Genomic DNA, 22,383 nt, shown 5'->3' with positions numbered 1-22,383 from the left:
TGAGCATGTGTCCCACGACTTCTGAACAATATGGTCCGAGTCAGCACTGAGATACAGATTGACTGACTGGCTGACAGATGCACACATGCACACATGCACACACACTGCCTGTCTACTCTGAAGGCCAAGGTTGCCACAGTTACCTGCTCTCTCTCTTTCTGTTCCTTCTTCCGCTTCTTTTTCATCCCTCGCTCTCCCTCCCTCGTCTTCTGTTAATCTGTTCCAGAGCATTGTGATCACATGGAAAAAAACATAGCAAGTGCACATATTTCCCCCGTAGCCAAGAGTGAAAAAAACACACACAGGGGTGGGGTGGAGTGTATGGGAGGGAGGGAGGGGGAGGTGGGGGTGTATGATGGGGAGAAAAAAAAAGTGAAATAAACTGTTTATTCAAAGGCAGCGCTGAGCCCTTTTGTTGTGGTGGGGACCTGTCTTTTATTAGCAGCCTGAAAAGCCTTCAAAGGCTGGAAAGACAGAGGACATGCCAACAGACGAGTGTATACAAGGCAGAGGGGAAAGGAGGGGAGGTTGGGGAGATGGGAGAGAAAGAGGGGACGTGAAGGGGACAGGGCAAAAAGGTTTAGAAAGAGGCAAACGAATAGGGTCTGGGGACATGAATGGGTAGAAAGGTCTCGGGGGGCGGTGGAGGAGGTGATGGAGGGCTGAGAACTTGAGATTGTGCCACTGGCAGTGAGGACACAGAGCGAAGGCCAATGCAGTATAAAAAGGGGGGGCGCTGGGACAATTCCAGATGGACCATAATATGGGGAAACTGTTCAGAACTGTTCTCATATGTTTGCAGCTTTTTACACTGGCAGGACTTTCACAGAGTCTTGTAACTGATTTTGTCAGTGTGTGTGTGCATGTGTGTCTGTTGGGAAGGTTAAGAGGAGAACGATGTTTTATATCAGATCTTGATGGTTTAAAAAAAAGTATTGGCAAAGATTGTTTGGTGTGTGTGTCTATACCTAAATCTGCACACAGTTATGAGTGTGTGTTTGTCAGCGTACTGTCTGGTAGGTGTTTGTGTGAATAAACTTGCATGTGTGAGGGAGATGGATGTATTTGGGGATAGTTTGGAGAGGCAAAGGAGACATTCCCTCATTGCGTAACTTCATCTCTCTTATCTCTGCTCTCAAAGCAAACTGTCAATGCTGCGTTCCCATCTCTCCCTCTCTTTTTTTCTTTCTCTCTTTTCTTTCTCTCTTTCTGGATCAAGTCTTCAGGAGCACAACCTTTTTGCTTTCCTCCCCTCTCATCCTGCTTTCCATCTCATCTACTAAGTATTCAAGCTGTTTGTCTACTTTGGAAAAGTGCTGTTAAAGTGATGTGGCCACTATGATCTAACCTTAAAGCACTGTGCAAGTGTGTGTGTGTGTGTGTGTGTGTGTGTGTGTGTGTGTGTGTGTGTGTGCGTGTGTGTGTGTGTGTGTGCGTGTGCGTGTGCGTGTGTGTGTGTGTGTGTGTGTGTGCGTGTGTGCGCACACTCAAAATATGCTGATGGTATGAACTGTACGTGTTTGTATATGCATAATGCGTGCAATCTATTTTAGTGTTTGTGTGTTGTACATACACATGCACTCTGTGCACGGTGACCGCTCTTGAAGCCGAATCAAAGTGCTCTGCTTTCAATAAGAGTCACAATCAGCAAAGTGGCAGCAAGCAATGACATCACTGCAGCTGGGTCCCCAGCTGGAGCACAGAAAGGACTTTGGCAAGTGTGTGTGTGTGAGTGAGTGAGTGCGGACGTATGTGTGTAACAGAGTCAAAGACCAGTGTATGCATAGTTTATTTGTAATATGCATATTTCATGCAATTCGTAAACTCTGTGGCGGAGCAAAATGCAGGCAGGTTCATGCCAACATAGAACCTTTTCTCACAGTGCTCATGAGTGTGTGTCGTTTGTGTCGTGTGTGTGTGTGTCTGTGTATGGTGGCTGAGAGTGTAAGTGAGCTTTCCAACCTCAGTCGTCCCCATCAGTCTCTCTGCACATTCTGTGCCTTGTTTCTATTGGAGCAGACAGTGCTGCGGTGAGAAAAACAACAGGAATTTCATCTGTCATTGATTAAGCCCATTAACGGTGGTGTCTGATGTCTTTTACACTCATTCCACACACACCGACATGCAGCTGCACTCACAAACACACAAAGTTACACACACACACTGACTCCCCCCACACTGCTCCGCTACCAAAACTACCATACAGTAACAAACACACCATGGAATATCATCAAGATCCACACCATTAGTCTGTGTGTGTGTGTGTGTGTGTGTGTGTGTGTGTGTGTGTGTGTGTGTGTGTGTGTGTGTGTGTGTGTGTGTGTGTGTGTGTGTGTGTGTGTGTGTTTGTGTTGGGTGTGAATGGATTTTCACACGCTAAGTCATGCAAGCCGGAAAATACTGATCATAAACTTCCAACCAGCATGAGCAACCAACAACCCCACAGAGAGCCAACACACACACATGCACACACACACCATGCTACTGGACGCACAAGCTACTGACACAGTCCAAACACACACACATTGTAAACTGCCCTCATATGAACAAACGATGGTTTCAAACACAAAAACACGCACATACGACACAGCCACTGCAAACACACTGCTACTGAGCATACCGCGCAACCAAACACTCCAAACTCACTAAACAAATGTCTGATGTTGTCACTCTGGTATTTACCACTCCACCGCTGTCATTTTATAAGCCAGACTCACTACTTTGAATGTGCAGGCATTGTGATTTTAGCCGCGTGCTGAAAGTACAGCTCACATAATGTGACAGTTATTGGTTGAAAACAGAGCTCATGTGCTACAATTCCACTATGTTGACGTGGTCTACGTCTCACTCTCACTGCAGAATAAAAACAAAGATAAAACCATAATGTTTTAGTGATCAACTTGTAGCGTTGATGTAGACATCCTGATTTATGTCACAAAATATCATCCTTCCATCTATTGTTTGTATTCAATTCAAGGTCACAGGGGGCTGGAGCAGCTCCATTGGATGAGAGGTTACCAGACTATCACAGGGCTGACACACAGAGACAGCACCTGTGGACAATTTAGAGTCACCAGTTAACTTAATGTTAGATTGATGGAGAACCTGAAGAAACCTGGCCAGTGGCCTACCCAGAACCCTGTTGCTGTGAAGTGACAGTGCTAACCATTGCACCACCATGGCACCAAACCCCAAAGTCAGTGTCACTATATCTCTCTGCAACCTCTTTGCCTCACATAATATTACATTTAAATGATTCTGCTGTAGTCCTAATGGATATGGTTTTACCCAAAAAAAATCTCATGGTCCTTCTCAACAGATGAAGATAACTCACTTCTCACCTAACTTTAGTCTTCAGAATACAGTACACAGTGACATTTCATCTTCATGTCAAGCATCTCCATCCAACCTCCAAGGAAGACTGTAAGATGTGAAAGAGGTTTGACTATTTCTTTTTAAACTCATTCTTGGTTTCCAGAGAAATGTTTTGCACACCTAAGTGAATTCAGCTAGTTGCTTTTGTCTCAAATACTTCTCCAAGCAGTGGATAGCAATGAGATCCATGTTCAACTGTGAAAAAATATTTGTTATGAAGATTAAAGAAAACTGAGCATTAAATCATACATTAGATATTTAAGTGCTCCATTTGATCCAATACTGCAGCCAAAACCATGGTCCTGGTCATTTTGGATTTAAAGGAACAGTGTAACCCCAGCTCCACAAGCAAAGTGCCATCTAGTCCCATTACATTCCAGAAAAGGCCAACATATATGGCCAGTATCTCGAACATTTGGCAATTCAAACCAAAACAATCTAGATTGATAAATAGTACTACAGGCTGGGAGAAAAATGTGTTTTTGATTTCGGGGTAACTGGCCCTTCAATGTATTTTATTCAGCAATGTAAATGAAATAGTTGGCATTAAAACTGTTTCAGTCTCCAAACTCTGAACAACATTCCATCAAAAGCTATTTCCTCATGTGGTGGTTGAGAGTGCTGTCTAACATGTCAGTCCAAAACCTCCCACGGGTATTCAGTTGGGTTGAGATAGTAATTATAATAGACATAGCAAATGATTCACAACATTTTCATGCCCTTCAAGCCATTCAGTGACCCCTCATGCCCTCTGCAAGCATCTGCATACGTAATGTTTCATTCCTTTATTCAGGTTTCTTTAACTTGTCACTGGTCTCTATGTGGGAAATGTCCATTATCAGTTTTATAGGAATGTTCATAAAACTATGGAACTGGAGTAAAGGAGTTGCTTATTAATTACTGTCCAGCATTTGAAAATGTGTGGGAATATTTTCTTGGCTTTGCACAGTACAAAGGAATCTCGATGAAGACCATTTAGTTTTGTATAATATGACTTTCTCTGTTCTTTTTCCATTTCCAGTGCTTTATCCAATATGTTGTTTGGGTATTTAAAGCCTTGAAGTTTCCTTTTACTTCGGTCAGCACAGTTCTCACCAGATCATTTGGGTGCAAAATAGTTCTCTCATAATAAAAAAAAATTCCTCCATCCAAGTTGAGTACAGGCTATGGAGCTGAAGACAATAATTTTACCAAATGGTTGTCTACCAGCTGTCACTACTTGATTCATTTTTTTTATTGCAGGAGAAAAAGAGAGTTATGACTTGCAAGATATAAAAATAGAGCTTTCAAAACATGTGAATTTAATCATTGAACAATCTAACTTTGGGCTTCAAAACAGTCAAAGAAAAATATATTATCTGTGTCATAAAATAGACATTGGCAAAGTACTCCAGCCAGTCATACTTTCAGCAATAGAATAGAATAGAAGAGCTGAACACAAAGCATTCGGCAAAACAGGAGAACAGAGTGAGGCCAACAACAGAGACCTGGGGGAACAGAGCAGTGATGAGGGACGGCTACCAGAGACACCCAGCAACTCACATGGGTGTGCACAGCAACCCACACACACCAGTGCACACAAGGCATAAAAAATACACACGATTATACACATAGATACACAGGACAGGAGAGGGCAAACTTAAAAACACACACACACACACACACACACACAGTGACACCAGGCCATGCTCACAAGTACATGCATGCATCACTCATACATTACACCTGTACTGCACATGCATACACATCTTTGTTTCAGTGCACGCTGAACACATAAATTCATGCTTGTAATCATGACTCCTTTCTTATCTATGTTTCCTCCCATCTTCTCTGTGCTTCCATCTCCGTCCTTTTTCTTCTTTTTCTATTAAATTCCAGAGATCCGTCACATTCCATATTTCCATCACAGGAGACAGCCCCACGGCCCTGCCGCTCTCCAGAAGTCCAAAGCTCTGTCCAACCCACCAGTCTCACTCCAGAATCCTGACATGTGCTATAATTTAGCTCTTTCCAGAGCACTTTACTTTCCCTCTGACTGTCACTTCCCATATATCACTGTCATTCAGCTCATCTGTCGGGGGTCTGGGAAAAGGGCTACGGGTGACTGGGCAGAGGTGTCATCAGATTCCTGTCTGAGCCTTTCTTGGTTGTTTCCTCTGCTCATAACACACACGCAAACGCACGTTTCTAACCTAAGAAAGGGCAAAGGGGAAAGACAGGTGGGTTTACATGGAGTGAGAGGTTGAAGAGAGAAGGGGAGGAAGTGACAGAAGCCAACAGAGAGAGTGTGAGCGAGGGGGAAAGAGCGTGAGAGAAAGAGAAAGAATGAGAAGAAAAGGGAGAATAAAACAACAGGCAAAGTGGGAGAGAAAAGGAGAGGGAGAAAGCCTCCGGAGTGCTTTTTAGCTCCAACGGGACAAAAGGTTACAGCATGACGGGGGTAGGTGTCAGGTGATGTGTGACAAGTCCAAATTAAAGATGACATAATGGTGGGGGCCCGGATGGGGTCCAAACTGGGGGCTGACTGAGACTGAGGGTGGGGGCAGACTGTGGCAACCAAGTCGAGCTGGGCCATGCTGGGCTGGGCTAGGCTGGGGCTGGGCAGCAGGGGGCTACCCTGCAGGCTCCTCCATATGGAACGCGTTAGCCTAGCGATTGCTAATGAAATGCAGGCTGACGTCAGGCAGACACCCACCCATTGTTTTGCTGCTTAATTTGTTATAATATTTGTCTTACAAATGAGGATTTTGCCAGGACAGAGGAAGAATAAGAGGCTACAGCTGCAGATGAACAAAGGCAGGCAAAGGGTATTACAATAAGAGTAATATTAAGGCAGCAGATGGGGTTTGAGCATTCACAGTAAAGGTAGAGAAAAGCTATGGGACTTAGCATAAGTGCTAACACAAGAAGGGCCAGGGCCTCAGCTGTCTAAGTGGGAGGTATTGTGACCCGAGGACTAGCATGGGTGGGTGCGCTGGAAAGGGAGGGACTGCTGTAAGAGGATGTGAGTATGTGTTAATTGCATATGGAAGTTTTTAGCATAAACAAACATTTCTGCATTACTCACAACAATTTGTGTTAGGAATGCACCATTCAGGCTACTCCTGCAGCTGCTTGCCTGTTTTATGCATCCTCATTTACACTCTTTCAGTAAGTGTTATTTTTTCTAATTCTTTCACCCCCTTCCTCCTCCCTCTCTCACTCTCCTTCAAGCCCATTCACCCAGTTTCCAACATACAGAGAAGTCTTCCTAAAATAGGCTCAGTGGAGCAAGTTTAAGAATGCTTTTGTTATTCCAAAAGGAGTTGTGCTGTAATTGACCACCACCTGGGCATCTGGCAGAAGTCACAGCGAGCTGGAGAGAAGGGGATGCAGAGGGAGAGGAAGGAGCTGTGGATGGAAAGAATGAAAGAAACGACAAAACAGAGATGAACAAATGGAGACTAAGGAAAGACAAGAAAGGAGGAGAGATTAATGGAGTTGGGGGTGGGGGGAATGATGGAAAGTGTGTGTGCTAAGTCCGTCTCTCTCTGTCTCTCGTGCTTCCACTCTTACATGTCAATTCGAAGGTGCTTTATTGGCGTGAGTAATGATGGGAGGTGTTGCCAGGGTAATTACATAGCACATTAAAGGTTTTCATAAACATTACAGTTCCTCCTCTGCCCGGTGGCAAGGCTAAAGGGGCAGGGAGAGGGGAAAAAACAGAATGAGAAAAATGGACACAGTAAGAGGAAGCAGAAGCAGCACAAAGGAGAGTAGGGAGGAGGATGGAAGCGTAAAGGGCACTTAATGGAGAGGAGGGGGAGGAAGAAAAAAGGGAGGAGTGTGGAAGAGATGAACAGAAAAGATGACAGGAGTGAAGGTTACCATGATCATGGATTCCATCGCTGAGCGCCTGAACATGAAACAGGAAGAAAAAAAAAACAACATGCTGGAGCAGCGTCCAACACAAACCACAGCTGCAATTCACATCACTATGCATGGAGAGCGCAGGATAACTCTCTCTCACACACAAACACATGTGCACACTGCATTCATGAAACACACGCCCACACAACTTTGCGCATACCCTTGTTGACGCAATCTTTGCATACACTCGTAAACCATTCACACTATGGCCACAAACTCCACACACTCAGCTGTGCGCAGTCTGTCACTGAGGGTCATGACACTCTCACTCAACCAAACACACACAACCACAAGGACCATAATTAAACAAACATCCACACAGTCGCTGAGCGTTGCATATTTATGTACAACCTCATTGGTCAAAAGCAATTATCTTCTTCTTCTCTACATCCTCACAGAGCTCACTAAACAGCCCCTGCCAATCAGTGTCAGACAACATGCGATGCCACTCCTGCAGCAAATCTCTATCACACAGGCCCTTTTTGTATTTGCCCTGTAGTGTTGCAGCATTTTATCTTTAGTTTGGTACAACTCAATTAAAATCAAATATTCAGATGGTCCTTGATGTTGTTGAAGTTTAATTCTGTCCTTGATTTAATTGTTTTGGGATGGTCAGAAGTTCTTGAATAGTTGGCTCTTGCATGAGCTTCTGTCATGAGTTCCTGATGATGCTTATATATGATCCAGGTGCATAAAGATGGCTACTTCCAAGTTTGATGTCTTTATGCTTTTTACATACCACTTCATCAATACATAGTGTCCAAACTTGAAGATAAGACAGTTTTGCTGCTGGATTGCATATTTTGTTGGATTTGAAGCCAGTGTTTGGCACTTGGTTAATCACAGATGTTTTGTTTTATAAGATATATATACTCATCCACAACAACGATAATAAACTCCTGAAACCAGTAAATAACTTTGATAATTAAAATCAAATCATATATCTGGTTTAGAGGGTGTAGCCCTAAGAGCTACTAACCAGATACTCTCTCTCAAAAAAACAAAAAAACAGGCTTTGGCTTAACAATGACAAGAGAATAAATAAATAATTACCCTGACATGAGTCCAAAGCAGCATCAAACCCTCCAACTTGAAAGTGTCAAAGTAAAGTTATTCCAGTGCTTCAGCTGGGCTATGTATAGAGACAACAGCTGCAATGGATTGTGCGACAGAGGAGAGTCAACGTTCATATTCACTGGATTAATCTTGCTAAGCGAAAGAAGGGAGCAGGCTGTGCACCACCAACATCGCCGCTAATAAAAACAATATTTTGCTTTTCTCTTCATCTCAACCACGGCACACTATTGCACAAACGGCTCTCCGCTAATTAATTCCTGCTCTTACTTAGTTGCAGCTGTTGATTCTCTCATCTTGCAGACGCGGACAAGTGGCGAACAGGTTCTCATTTCAAAGCCCGGCATACTGTATGCATTCTTTGACTTTGCATGGGCCCCCTGTCATCAAAGGGCCTTTATTAAGTGTCTCATACATTTACACATTGGGGAACAGTTTAAACTTGGCCCATGATTAACAGAGTAGGGATATCTATCCCAGAAACCGATGTTAGCCTGACATCTCAACATCTGATGTTAAGTTTTAAGGCTCATGTCTGCAGGTATTAATCAAAGCCAAAAGGCTCTCTCTCCCTCCAGAGATCCCACAGGCCTGCTTCTCCGATCCCTCCTTCCATCCAAACATATATATACAGCCCATACCTTATAGACAAAGCTAATTGGACTCAATCCACTGCACTTGACACATCTGAAAATCCAAATCTGTGTGTCACCAGAATGATGGATTGCATTTATACTGTTCAAAGTTTTCACAGTGTCTAACACTTTAGAGTACACAGCAGGGGGATGATATCTGCCAACTTGTCTTTGACTACATCCAGACCAAGAAATATCTAAACTTGACTCCTCACCCACACCTCTACACACACACACAACTGTCATAATGAGTCAACACCTGGCCCGTGGCTCAGAACACTCTGAGCCCTGCATTGGGTTCCAGTCCAGTCACCCATAACAGCACACCATGCCTCTCCTCCACGATGACCTTGGGGTCAGGCCAGAATGCCCTCATATAATGAGAGTGCTGTTTGGGGATTTGTTGGACTGTGATAGAGAAAGGACAAGCACACGCAATGCACCCTGGGTCTTTGTCTGGGTGCTGACGGTATTGACGAGCGCTGATCGATGTTAATTGCTAGACAGAATGGCCATATTGACCAGGCTCCCTGGATGAAGCCTGCAGGCCCAGTCAAAGAGAGAGAGAGAGAGAAATACACAGAGTACAAGCTGCTGGGCCTAGACCTACAGCAGCTACAGGGCCCCACACACACACACACACACACACACACACACACGGCTCTTATTCACTTTAATGAGTCGAGAGAGGAGCACAAAGGCATAACGTCCATCAATGCCAAGTCTATTCAACACAACAGAGGGTATATGCAAAAAAATAGGTGTCCTGGTGTGTGCCTCTTTGTGTGTGTTTATGCACATGTGAGTGCATGCACATGTGCATTTATGTATAATGTGTGTGTAGCGAAGTTGGTCTGTATGAAAGATGGTTTTTGAGTACAGAGAAACGGGAAGGGGACATCCATGTAGGGTGTGTGTGTGTGTGTGTGTGTGTGTGTGTGTGTGTGTGTGTGTGTGTGTGTACGTGTCTTAGCTAAGGATCAATAGGCAGGAGCTGCAGAGGCAAAGACATGGGCAATCAATATGCTGGCTGCAAACAGAGGGAGGGACAGAGTGAGCAGATAAAAAACAGCCGGGAGATTAAAGAGACAGATAGGGAGGACAGAAAATGAATGAGAAAGAGTGATGTGACAGAAGGAGAGAGAGAGAGAGAGAAAGAAAGCTTAGTTGGTTTAAAATATTTAAAACCCATACATTTCACCACAAACTGCAGGTTTGTTTAAACCAGTTACAGTAACAATTGATGTATGAGTGTTGGAGCAACATGTTATTGTAACTGTAACTGTTTTGTCTTTCAACCAAAAAGTATGTTCATACTGCTGAGCCAGGTACTCTAAGACTCTCCCAGAAGATTCTTGGTGTAACATAAATTTTACAGATTTACAATGGGAATAAGAATATCTCAGCATCAGTATCCTTTTGGAAAATCTGCTACCATCTACAAATCCGCTACTTCTGTTAAATCATGCTGTCTTGCACGGTATTTGAATGGAGTTGAGCTCTTCTGTCTGCTTTTTCTTACTCCAGTATTGTACAAAGATGTGCTACAGTCCCTGTTCTGAACCCTTCCATCTGGGCTTAAGAGTACCAGACGGGCCTCATTCCTCATCACCAGAATGTGGTTCAAATCCCTCTCCACAACATTTACACTCGTGTCCCTTGCAGCAGTGCGGTGAGCAGCGAAAAAGCACCCAGACACAGGTGCAAAGACAGAGAGAGCCAGTAGTAGGAAAGAAGGCCAGAGGCTTGTCTATGGAGCATGACTGGAAAGGCATTCAACCACAGTACCCCTACCCAGCCCAGCTCAACCCTGTCCAGTTGCAGAAGTGTGTGTGTGTGTGTGTGTGTGTGTGTGTGTGTGTGTGTTAAAAGTACAATGTTGAAAAGAATAAGCCTACAATTGGAGCCAAGATAACTGTCCCTGATGTATGAAGCCAACCCCCTCCCCTCTATTACACACACACACGCACAAATTTACTCTCTTTCCCTCTTCTCTCTCTCTCTCTCTCTCTCTCTCTCTCTGCGTCCGTGTGTGTGTGTGTGTGTGTGTGTGTGAATGAAAGGTATGGCAGGAGTGTTGTGTTGGCTTGGCTGACCGTCTGCGGTTGTGCGGCGGTGAGAGGGAGTTTTTGGGAGCGCAGAGCGGGCGTTGCTGCCGAAATCCCTGAGAAATGTTCGTTTTGGATCCGTGTCCGTGCTTACATACCGCCCTCCCGACTGTCTCTCATTCTCCGTTTCATTTTTCCCTCTTAAGGTTTAACTTAAAAGTTATGAAATGGGGAGTCAAAATACATCACTTGAAAGCGCAGCGGCTCTGAAGGGTGTGTGTGAGTGCACTTCCCTCCACCCTCCATCCTGAGTCCAGGGCCACTGAGGCTGCAGGGCTGAGGTTATCTTCAGGGGAGACAATGGAGGGAAAGAAGTCCGCTTGGTTTGATCACAGATGTTCACTTGACTGAGGCAGGTGTCTTTGTGGAGATCTTAGAAAAAGTTTAGCCACTTTTTCTTTCTGTTCCAGATATTAATTTGATCTGAAATCCACTTTAAAATCGTATTTTCTCGAAACGCATTAATTCCTCTCGATACCATGACATCATTCGAGTTGTTTCCAATCCATTTACTTGTTTCAAGAATTTCCACAAACAGATATTAGTTGGAACAAGGTAGAAAACCATAACAGTCCAAAAGAAAATTGCCCGATTCGTGAAAATTATAGAAACAAGTTACTTTGTATTGTAAACAAGTGTAATTATTTCACATCATTAGCAGATGTTTTTCACACAGAACGGAACACTTGTTAAATGATATTTTTGCAGTGTAAGTTGGGTCGACATCGCATAGCGACTGACTAATCCCATTTTGATCCAATAAGTGTGCATGTGCGTGTGTGTGAGGAAGAGAGAGAGCGAGAAACAGAGAGAGAGAGAGAGGGAGAGGGTGGGAGGGAGGGAGTGAGGAGAGGGAGGGAGGGAAGATTGATCCGCGTCTGTTAAAATCTTGTTCTGGTTTTTCTTGGAGTGAGGTCTGTGCCTGCCGACGCGCCTCTCCTGTGCAGCCCCCCTTCAAGAAGAGCTTTTTATGGAAGGAAACCTTGGAATTTTTGAAAAGGAGAAGGATCTGCGTAATACCAGTGAAGTGGATAAAAACGCACGACTACTGGGGTCTTTTTGCGTTCTCTCCTGCGTTTTCTCCTTTGGTGTCTGAATGAAACGGAGGTAAATATAAGGTGAAGAGGGACTGTGCAGGTTCTGGACTGGGAGTCGATCTGTCAGTGTGATTTTGGGTAAACACGTTTCCTTTGCGCCCGTTTTAACTTTTATTTCTTCAGAAACTGGTGAGCTCGACTCCTGTGCTCTTGCACCGCGGAGTTCGCTTTTCTCGGAACGAAAGGACTTTCGTGTTCCCCCCCTTCAGAGAAACTGCTTAAACTTTCTACGTTTAAAAAAATAAATAAAAAGATCGAATTGCATTTTCCCCCTTCAAACATTTTGGAGGTGATGTCATCGTGCTGTGTTTTGGCTGGTATTGTGTCGAGAGGGCGCAGGGAGGACTGCTGCAGCCAGGCGGTAACCAGCGGCTGAGGCAAGCGGGGAAGTCCGGAAAATCAGGTGCAAAGTGCGGCTGTCATTTCCTCGTGTCGCGGGTGGCTGAGTCCGCCACCCAGTCACAGCTGTTCCCATCCTCTTCAGCCACCCCTCCCTCCCTCATCTTTCTTTCCCCCTTTATTATCCCAATTTCATTCAGCACTCTCACAAACCCCTCGGAGCTGGACCTCTCCGGGACCCTATCACCTTCTCTGTCGGACACTGTTGGTTGGTGTCACCTGAGCCACAGACCCGTTGAGCCAGCGTGGGGGCGCAGTCATGACCGAGGCAGCCCTGCATTACCCTGCGCCCGCAGAGCCCCCGTCTCCAGCTCGCCATATGCTCCATCAGCCTGCCCAGGTAGCCCACCTCCAACAGCTCCTGACCCTGATCTGCTGGGACTAAACCTGCCTGTTACCCGTGTCTGTCCCGGAACAAAAACTCTACTTTCTTTTGTGATCTCACCGACTACAGAAATCATTTTGGCGACCAGAAGCTTGTTGTTGCGCTGAAACGTTACGCATTGGATTACGCAGAAGATTACGCACGCACCGCATCTGTCCACCGGACTGAGCATCACTTTGAGGGCCAACAAGGTCGATTGGAGTTTTTTTATTTTTTCTAATCTGTGACACGTGAGCGCGCTTTCACCTGTTCCTCTCCTTGTCGGGGACGCGCAGCCTTTAAAGCCTTAACCTACCCCTTTGCTCCCCCGCCCATCCGTCTCTCCACCGGTCTGGACAGCTGTTAGAGGTTGCCCGGCGGTCACAGTGGCACAGCTACCCCCACCTCACACCCCACATTGCCCGCGCGAGCACATTTACCCAGGCCGGGAGAACCGAGGCACGCCGCCGCCGATGCCAACGGGAGTGCCTGCTGACTCTTTGACTCTGCTCAACATCCAGCGGATTCAAAACACAGAGGGGAACTCTCCGGACTGTCGGACTGGCTCAAACCGAGCGAGGAGACTGTCTCTGGGACACGTTCCATAGTGGAGGGGGGAAGCAATGTGGTCCCTTCTTTCCACGCTGACCGTCTTGTAAGTCACTTTTATCACTTTATGCTGTATTTATTGTATTTATCCACTCAGGTTATATGTCTTTCTTCAGTTGTTTAAAGTAGTTTCGTGACAGGCCTAGCTACAGAGGAAGATGATGGAGAGGAAGGTTGCAGTGTCTAACGATTACATCACTCCTCATCAGTCCCCATAGAAAACATGCCAGGGAAGGCCCTGTTTTGATTGGCTGACAGTTCAGGGTCACTGGGTCAGAGTCAGGGCCCTGTTACTCATAAAACCTGCCATAAACATCTCCATCACCATCTGCACTTACTTCAGGGATGGCCAAGCTGGCTTAGAAAAGGCCATTTTCCCATCGCCAAGAAAATACTTTTTCCCCCCCTATTGAAAATATTTCTGAAGTTGAGTCAAATAACATTGGCTTTATCTAGTGGGATAGGAAAATGATAAAGTGCCAAGAGCAAATCTAAGGGAGGAGGATACAAACTCAGGGGGCTTGAGTTTGCCCATTTGAGGTGTGTCTTGTTAAAAGCCAAGGGATTTATTTTTCTTTCTTTGTGTCGGCTGTACTTCTCCCAGATGGCAGTCATCTCCAGATACTTCTCATTCCTCACACAACCTGGACAGGGTGTGTGCCGCTGCTGCTGGTGTCTGCCTGACTTTCTCTCTCTCTTCGTCTGTGTCTCCCTAACACTCTCTCTACTTACCCACCTAACTGCCTACATCTGTCTTCCTGTCTTGCCTATACCCCATTTTTCCACAGATATTTGCTCAGATAAAAAGTATGAATTAATAACTGATGAATGATGGCGCCCCTGGCAGTATCCGAGGAGGAGCAGTCTCACTGTTTAGTCTGCTGGTTTTAGTTTAGTTCTTTCAGAGCCAATCATCTTTCCATTCATTTCTTTCTTGCCTATCAGTTTTACCACAGCCACTTCACTTCATCCATGCTGTTTTGCCAATGTGATCATACTAAAAGTCTCCAGCCAGTGAGAAAAGCCAAGGGCCTTTTGCCACAACAACCTGTTACTGCTCTTCCCATAAAGCCACAGCTCCATGTCGAGGCCCTCTGCTTCTGTAACCATTGCTCCACCATAGGCCCTATTACTGCTGTACCACTCACACGCCCACTAGCCTAACCACTATTCTTCGCCGAGGCCCACTGCTGAACATCTGAAACTCTTGCACCGTGCCGAAGCCCACTGCTCCAGTGTTGGCCTACCACGCTAACCACTGCTACACACAGCTGAAACCGCTGCTCTGTGCTGAGTCCCACCAGGCCGACCGCTCTCACTCCACGCTGCTGCCCAGTCCTCATTGCTGAGGCCTGCTAGTCTAACCGCAGCCTCCATATGGTAGATCTGCTGGGACGCAGGTTTATGATGTCAGACCCTTGCTTGTTTTGGCAGCCGGCCAAGGCGCACCGGGCTTTCCCTCTCTCCATACCTCCTTCTGTCTTTGCTCTCCCCGACTTTTGCTCGATGCTCTCTTATTCTCTCATTTTCTCATCCCTCCCCCACCCCCGGCTGATCCTGTCTCCCTCTTTCCTCTCTCCTTCTCTTTCTCTCTGTGGCTGGCATAATATGGAGTGTCTGTGGTTTTTGTGGGAGCGGGGGAATCCAGTGCCGAGGCACTTTTCCTGCAGTGTCCTCGGCGGCAGTGCAGCCGTGGTGTTTTAACAGCTGAGAGTCCTCACAATGCACAGGCGCTCAGGTTTTTTCGGCTGCGCAGGCAAAATGTGAGGGCCAACACTCTTCTGCATTGCCCAGGATATCTGCATCTATTAGAACGACTCAGGGGCCAACACACCAGCTATGGGAAAGAAATGTTGAGAAAGAGGAGGGAAGGAAGAAAGGAAACATATGTATATGTGTATGTGTTAGTCAGGAGGCAGTGACATGTGTTACGACGTGCATGAGTTGAACCCCCCTCCTCTTTCATTCCCATTATTTATCTTTTTGTCTACTTCTCACGCCAGACCACACTCTGTGGTTACACTACTGTCTCTCATTTTGCCACTTTTTCTTCTCATTCCTTCAAGATGTAACCTTCGTCTTTATTCTCACATCTGTGCATCTTCTTTCTGATTTTATCTCTCACCTCTCTTCTATTTTTCAGCCGCCTCTTGCTTTATCCCCTCTCTATTTATTCTTACATCACCTTCCTTCTCCCTATCCCTTTGTGTACCTCTCAGGCTACCTCTCTCTCCTCTTCGCTATCTCCCTCTCTCAGCAGCACGTATGTCTTTGCTTTGGCCCAGCTGTCAGCTGCCTGCTCCTCCTGTACGCACACATACACCCTGCACACATCTGCACATCTGTGTGCATGCCCATGACAGTGTGGAGGAGTCACCCTGCTAACCCCAAACATAAAGGAAGATGGGAGGCAGGGAACGATAGGAGAAAGGTAGAGTGGACAGAGAGACAGGGAGGGAGAGATAATGTAGAGAAGAGATAGGGAGGACAACAAGTCAGAGGAAATGAGTGGAGTAGAGAGAGAGAGGGAGAGAAAAGAGGCATGCAGGGAGATAGCAGAAGATGAGGTGGGGAAAGACAAAATTCGTAGAATTGCTTTTCAGCCCACACACTTGGTTCTGAACTTCATCATGTCTTCAGCCACTAATTCAGAACAGTTCAAGGACTGCCAGAGCAGATTTTGCGCAACATAATCCCTCCCTTACCAAAGCTGTGAATAACATTTGATACATCCAAGGTCAAGGTCTAAACTTCAATTAAGCCATGTGATAGTGAAAATAATTTTAATTGTAACTGTGACCAGCTGTTTCTGTCATAAATGTCTCCAGAAGTACAGAGTAGAAGGATACATAATGAGAAATAATGCATAAAAGTTCAATTTTAAGGGCAATACACATTAATTCCGCATGCTACATCACTACAATTACTCCCACCGATTGGTTTCTCCATAAATCTTCTTTTCACATGTTTTGGTAGCTCATGTTCTCACTTATTCATAGCATCTCTAAATGTAACCACAGTCTGCCGCTCTCCAAAGCCACATCACAGTGGAGTGTACACCTGTAGTCCAGCCCAGCTGTCTACATACACAGAGCAGCCAAATAAGCCAGCTCAGTCCCTTAGATGTGCAAACCAAAACATGTTCTAGTTGTCTCGGCATGTTTGCCATTTCGCCACGGTCCAATCAGGTCATTTGGAGGCCAGATTTTGGTGTGGCGCAAGTCACGAATGGGTCAGAAAGTGGGTTTGCACAGAAGGCTGGTAGCGTAACGATAAACACTGCTCTGGGTGTTGTCTGTTGGCCGATCCCTGGACATCTGCCTGTCTGTATGTCATGTATCTGTGCCAGCCACACACCCAGCAGTGTGAGTAATCACCCAATAAGGAAAAGACAAGTTGAACAGAAAGAATGACAGAGAAGAAAGAGATGGAAATGATGGTGTCACGCATAAATCGTCCAACATTCAATTTTGCTTACATATTTCTAAACTCATCTGTTTCTACTTTTTCCAGATGTATCCAGATGTTGCTGGTGATGTGCAATCCATTACAGGTAAGAGTCTGGACGCATGACAAAGAGCCAATATACATTATTAAGGACACGTTTTTTATTGGTTGTGCATGCAGATTGTTAACCCTGTTTTTGACTTTCTGTATCTGTATGTGTGTGTGTTTGTTTGTTTGTTTGTTTGTTTGTGTGTGTGTGTGTGTGTGTTTGTGTTTTCTCAGCAGGTACTTGGTGTGGATGGGGTCAACTTCAGTGTGCATGTGGAGAACCAGACGCAGGTGCGAGACACCATGAGTCGGCGACACCACCGGGTCTACCAGCTCTACAGCCGCACCAGCGGCAAACACGTCCAGGTGCTGGGACGCAGAATCAGCGCTCGAGGAGAAGATGGAGATAAATTTGGTAAGACACACACACACACACACACACACACACAGTAGAACTTTGGTACATATGAGTGAATGCACAGTTAGATGCTTCCCTGCACACACATGCACACTCAAACCGACTAACGGCTGCAAGTACAAAGACTTGAAGGTTGACCAAGTGCATGCATGACTGGATACAGAATGCAACTGTGCAGGCACACTCACAAAAGCACACACACATGCCTCCCCAGGCTTTGGCAGAGGGGCAGTGGAGCTTGTCTTGGGAGTACAAAGACCTCATCGACTGGCTGCTGACTCAATGATTCACAAGAGAGCAAAAGAAAGAGGGAGAGAGAGAGAGAGAGAGGGAGAGAGAGAGAGTGAAGGTGTTAGTGAAAAAAGTGTGAGTTAGCGGGAGAAGCCTGGCAGGTAAAGTGTCGGACTGAGTGTTAGAAACTCATCTCCTTCATCGATCCCTACATTGATTTCTCATCCTCCCTGTTGTCTCCTCTGGATTTAAAACAGCAGGCTTCCTCTCCCTCCCTCCATCCTCCCTCTGTCCATCCCCCACTCCCTCCTCCTCTACCTTTCTCCGCCTGTAATGATGTCTAACCCATTCTTAAACCACAAACAGAATCAATGGGCAGAAGAAAGCCAAGCCATAAAGCTACAGTTCATATTTCTGCATGTGCTCCAGAGGTGGCTCATATTGCACATCCCGTTGATTCACAAACATGTCAGGTTGCTAACATGCCATTTCAGCGTATAGATGGGGCCACCTCTCCTATAGGGCCCACTAAACAATCCACCCAAAACTGACCAACTATAGCATGAAGTATTACACAGGGGAACCAAGAGCAGATAGAGAAGACATAAAGCAAAGAAGGGGCGGGTGCGTGAAGGTATAAACATGAAGCGAAAGAGCAGAAGGGAGACGAGAGGAGAGTTGGGGGAAGAGAGCGGAAGAGGGCAAGAGGGAGGGAGGTATTGATTTCTCTTGACCCCTTTGTTGACTAAGGTCATGTAGGAACCATTTTAGGGATTTATTTTTAAACAGGCACAAGCGCTTTCTGAAGATGTGCAGTTGGAGAAGCGGTATTGCCTGGAAGGATGAACATGCACGCACCTGCACACACACAAATACACAGAGATGCACGCACACATGCACTCACCTTAAAACAACAGTATCACAGACACTCAGTCTGAGTGTTCTCCCTCTCCTGTCAGCCCACCGTGCTCCGTCTACTCTTGGCTGTTATCTTTTTTACGAGGCCCATTTGTGGTCAGCGGCTTCACATCCATGTGTGTGACCAGGCTTATCTGACAACCATCTGTCCAGCTAGAGACATTTACATCGACCTGTGATTTATCAGCACGTTTAATAGCAACTATGAAACCTAAAACTGTGATTTAATGTGAATGCCTTATCTGGTTTAAAAAAAAACAAATCTGATTTAATGGTGGCTGGTAATCTGTGCAATTACTGTCACACTACTTGGCCGTGGGCATGTTTGTGTAAGCTTAAATGTTTGCTATGGCAAATTATTTCACATAACTTAAGTGACCTCTAAATCTGTGCTACTTTTATCTTTTTTCTCCAACATTTGTGTGATACAGCCAAATAAAACCTGTGAAATCCTGCACACAACAAACATGCATTGTCTGTGGCTCTAATGTCTGTCTGTCCCTCTGTCTGTCCCTTCACAAGCCCAGCTCGTAGTGGAGGCTGATACCTTTGGTAGCCAGGTGAGAATCCGAGGCAAAGAAACCAATTTCTACCTGTGCATGAATCGCCGGGGCAAGCTGGTAGGAAAGGTGAGACTTCATTCTTTTAGAGACATGATGATCAAAAATCAAATTATCTTGCTGTTTTCCTGACCAGCCTCTCTTTGTTTCTCTCAATGTGTGTGTGTGTGTGTGTGTGTGGATACCTGTGGTTTCTCTGCTCTCTCAGAAGGCCAGTAATCGAAGCGATGACTGCGTCTTTGTGGAAAAGGTTCTCGAAAACCACTACACAGCTCTGATGTCAGCGCGCTATGCAGGTTGGTATGTGGGCTTCACTAAAAGAGGACGTCCTCGCCGTGGCCCCCACACACTCCCCAACCAGCAAGACGTACACTTCATGAAGCGCTTCCCGCCTGGGGAGCAGCCTGACCTCACCACCCCCTTTCGCTTCACCACCATCCCCAAGAAGGGCAAGCGGGTGCGCGCTACCGGGCCCCGCTAGTAGTGGCCAACGCTAGCACCCACTGTCTTGTCATCCAAAGCCTTGACCTGAGCCTGCCAATGGCTAACCCAGTCATCTCCTCTGTCGCACACGACTGAACACCTCCCTTTGTTGGAACAAACATTGACCTGAAACTTGATGAATCATTCATGGGGTTTAGCTTTACACCTACTAAGTTGCCACTACAGCCCCCTAGTTAGTGATCAATCCTCTCAATTTTAGTTCCCTTACTGGACTAACTGGATCATGACTGGTCCATCGCTGGAAGCTCCATGGACTTGGTCTGCTTCCCTTCATAGACCAGAAAATACTGACAGGGAACCTGAATTGCAGCCAGAGTCCCAGACTCTACGAAGGCCTTTATTCCACAACCACAAAAACAACAAGGCCTTCATGTCTCCTGTTCTGGACCAGCTGGACAATGTCAAGTATGGGATTACAACTGGACCATACAGAGAGAGAACAAGGGTGGGAAAGACTGACTGAACAAGAGAGTGGGTGCTTAGCTTATGGATAAAGGGAAAACAGGAAGGAGAGGACAGGAAAATGGCAGAGTGGACAAAGGGATAGAGTGATCTGCACAGATCAAATGGACCAATAATGGACTGTTGACATGTGACGCACTTATTTGTCTCACTGCTAAATTGGTGTGAACCTGTGAGACTGTTGGATGAATGAGTGAATGACTGAGTGAGTGACTTACTGAATAAACGCGTGTTTGTAAAAACAAGAAGACGAGGAAATGTATGTCAGTGTGTGTGTGTGTGTGTGTGTGTGTGTGTGTGTGTGTCTGTGTGAGCGAGTGCACCAACAACCATGAGTGAAGCTGGATCACGAGGGACTCTGGAAAAGGGACCATGCATGTCCCTGCATGAACCCGTGACAACTCACCGCAGGGACTGAAGCTTTAGGAACTGGAATGTATAAAAACCAAGCTGCACCAAAAACAGTCAGCCAATCACAGCAAACCAAACCAACGACGACCAAAGACAACTGGAGACCTTCTTCATGACTCCTCCACATGCCCCGCCCCCTCCCTGAGGACACTACACCCTAAGCTTATAGGTGCAGAGGAAGACGAGCGCAGGGGCGAGCGCAGTGGGGAGGGTGCCTTGTCTATTAGCATTGCTATAGAAACGACCCAGGGGAGGATGCTCCCGTGCGATACCGTGGATACAGAATGCTGCTACCAGGACATTCAGTGGAACAAACCAAAGTCTCATGCATACACAGGAGAAAAAATATTAAAGGGAACAATTTATTGAAAGTTATATATATTATATATATAAAAGAAGACAGAAACCCTAAATAAGCAATCTTACTATGATGGTTATTATAATTATTACGATAAAATTATTTCATTTATTTATTTCAGCTCTGTGTGCAGCAGTCTTTCTCGACTCAGTAAACCTTACAGAAACATTTCCTGTCTCCCAGCCTCTTTGGACTGCTTTTTTACATGCTCAAATCAGACTTGAGTTACAAATTATGATGACTTCATACTTGACAAGACAAAATCAAAAAAGACTTGCACCTTGACTTGGACTTTAATACCAATGACTCTTGACTTCACTTGGACTTGAGCCATTTGATTTGAAAGTATTTGATACCTTCTCCCAAGTCATGCTATATGCTATGAACGTGTACCGTTTATACCAAGATATATCCTCTTTTATCTTGTTGGCAATATTGCAATCAATCTATGCGCAGGACTAATATGGCAATATTGGGTTTGCAGGATTGTTTTTGGCATAAATGTACCTTAAATTTTCATGTATTTCATTCCCCAGATTCACCAAAAACAGACATTGCCCTCTTGTTAATTAATCCATTAACTGCACCATTACCATTAGGTGAATTTCAAGAAAATGCACTGTATCATGTTATACATTATATATATATATATATATATATATATATATATTAATGATAGATTTCATCGACATCGCCAATTCCTAAAAGCCTTTTTTTCTCTCCACTTTTTGTGACATTTTCCAAAGACTAATTGGAAAAAATAATAGGCAGATCAATTGCCAGTGAAATTTAATTAGTTGCAGCCCTACCTGGCTTCAAAATGGTTAGAAATCTACATACTGACAAATAATCTCTGAGCAAGTACCGAGGGCTAATAGCAAGACCACCATTAAAGAACTATGAAATTCTGCATTTCCCACAATTCATCTAACAAATTTGAAAAAGTTAACTGACTATATTAGAGTGTGCTGTAGAGAAAGAGTGCAGGAATGTGAAGGAGGCAGAAGAACAATTTTTCATAGTTCTTGTCAGTATGGATTGAAGTTGTCACTGAAGCTCGAAATTCATAAAATTGCTTTTAAAAACACCTCTACAATTGACTAGCCTGACTCAGGAAGTCTACAGTGAGTTTCGCCATGAATTTACAGCATAAAGGATCAGACAGAACAGTGGAAGGGAAACATGCAGTAGTGAGATAGGGTTTCATAGCTGCTTCTCCTCTCATCTATCCTGCTCTTATCCCCCCATCCCTCCCCTTCCTTCCCCATCCTAGCGGGAGGTCACTGAAGAGATGTCGCTGCCAAATGACCCAATCATGCCGGCAGACACAAACAGCTGACTCAGGGGGAAAAAAGGGTTGTACCAGAGGATTCCTATTGCAAGGCAGCAGGAATCTGTGCTGGAGGGGGGTGGTATAAGGGGGAGACAGTGGGGTGGGAGGAAAACGGGGTGTGGG

At 45.3% G+C, this 22,383-nt stretch overlaps 1 protein-coding gene across 2 annotated transcripts in view; it reads left to right on the top strand.

Annotated features, from left to right (window-relative positions):
• The window catches only part of fgf18a (fibroblast growth factor 18a), a 100,776-nt gene extending 79,236 nt beyond the window's left edge, over positions 1-21,540 (top strand). Inside the window, exons 1-5 of one of the 2 annotated variants that reach the window (XM_059346114.1) lie at positions 13,383-13,616; positions 17,084-17,123; positions 17,300-17,480; positions 19,155-19,261; positions 19,401-21,540. In XM_059346114.1, coding sequence (XP_059202097.1) covers positions 13,585-13,616; positions 17,084-17,123; positions 17,300-17,480; positions 19,155-19,261; positions 19,401-19,673 — 633 coding nt within the window. In that variant the 5' untranslated portion in view covers positions 13,383-13,584 and the 3' untranslated portion in view covers positions 19,674-21,540. Of the gene's footprint in view, positions 1-13,382; positions 13,617-17,083; positions 17,124-17,299; positions 17,481-19,154; positions 19,262-19,400 lie in introns of those variants that run through there. The other variant, XM_059346115.1, reaches the window with a different exon arrangement.
• Positions 21,541-22,383: the final 843 nt, after the last annotated feature.

This window comes from Centropristis striata, chromosome 12 (assembly GCF_030273125.1).
Source record: "Centropristis striata isolate RG_2023a ecotype Rhode Island chromosome 12, C.striata_1.0, whole genome shotgun sequence".
Taxonomy (NCBI): Eukaryota; Metazoa; Chordata; class Actinopteri; order Perciformes; family Serranidae; genus Centropristis; species Centropristis striata.
Note: the sequence above shows the minus strand (reverse complement) of the source record. Positions and strands in the feature narration are given on the sequence as shown.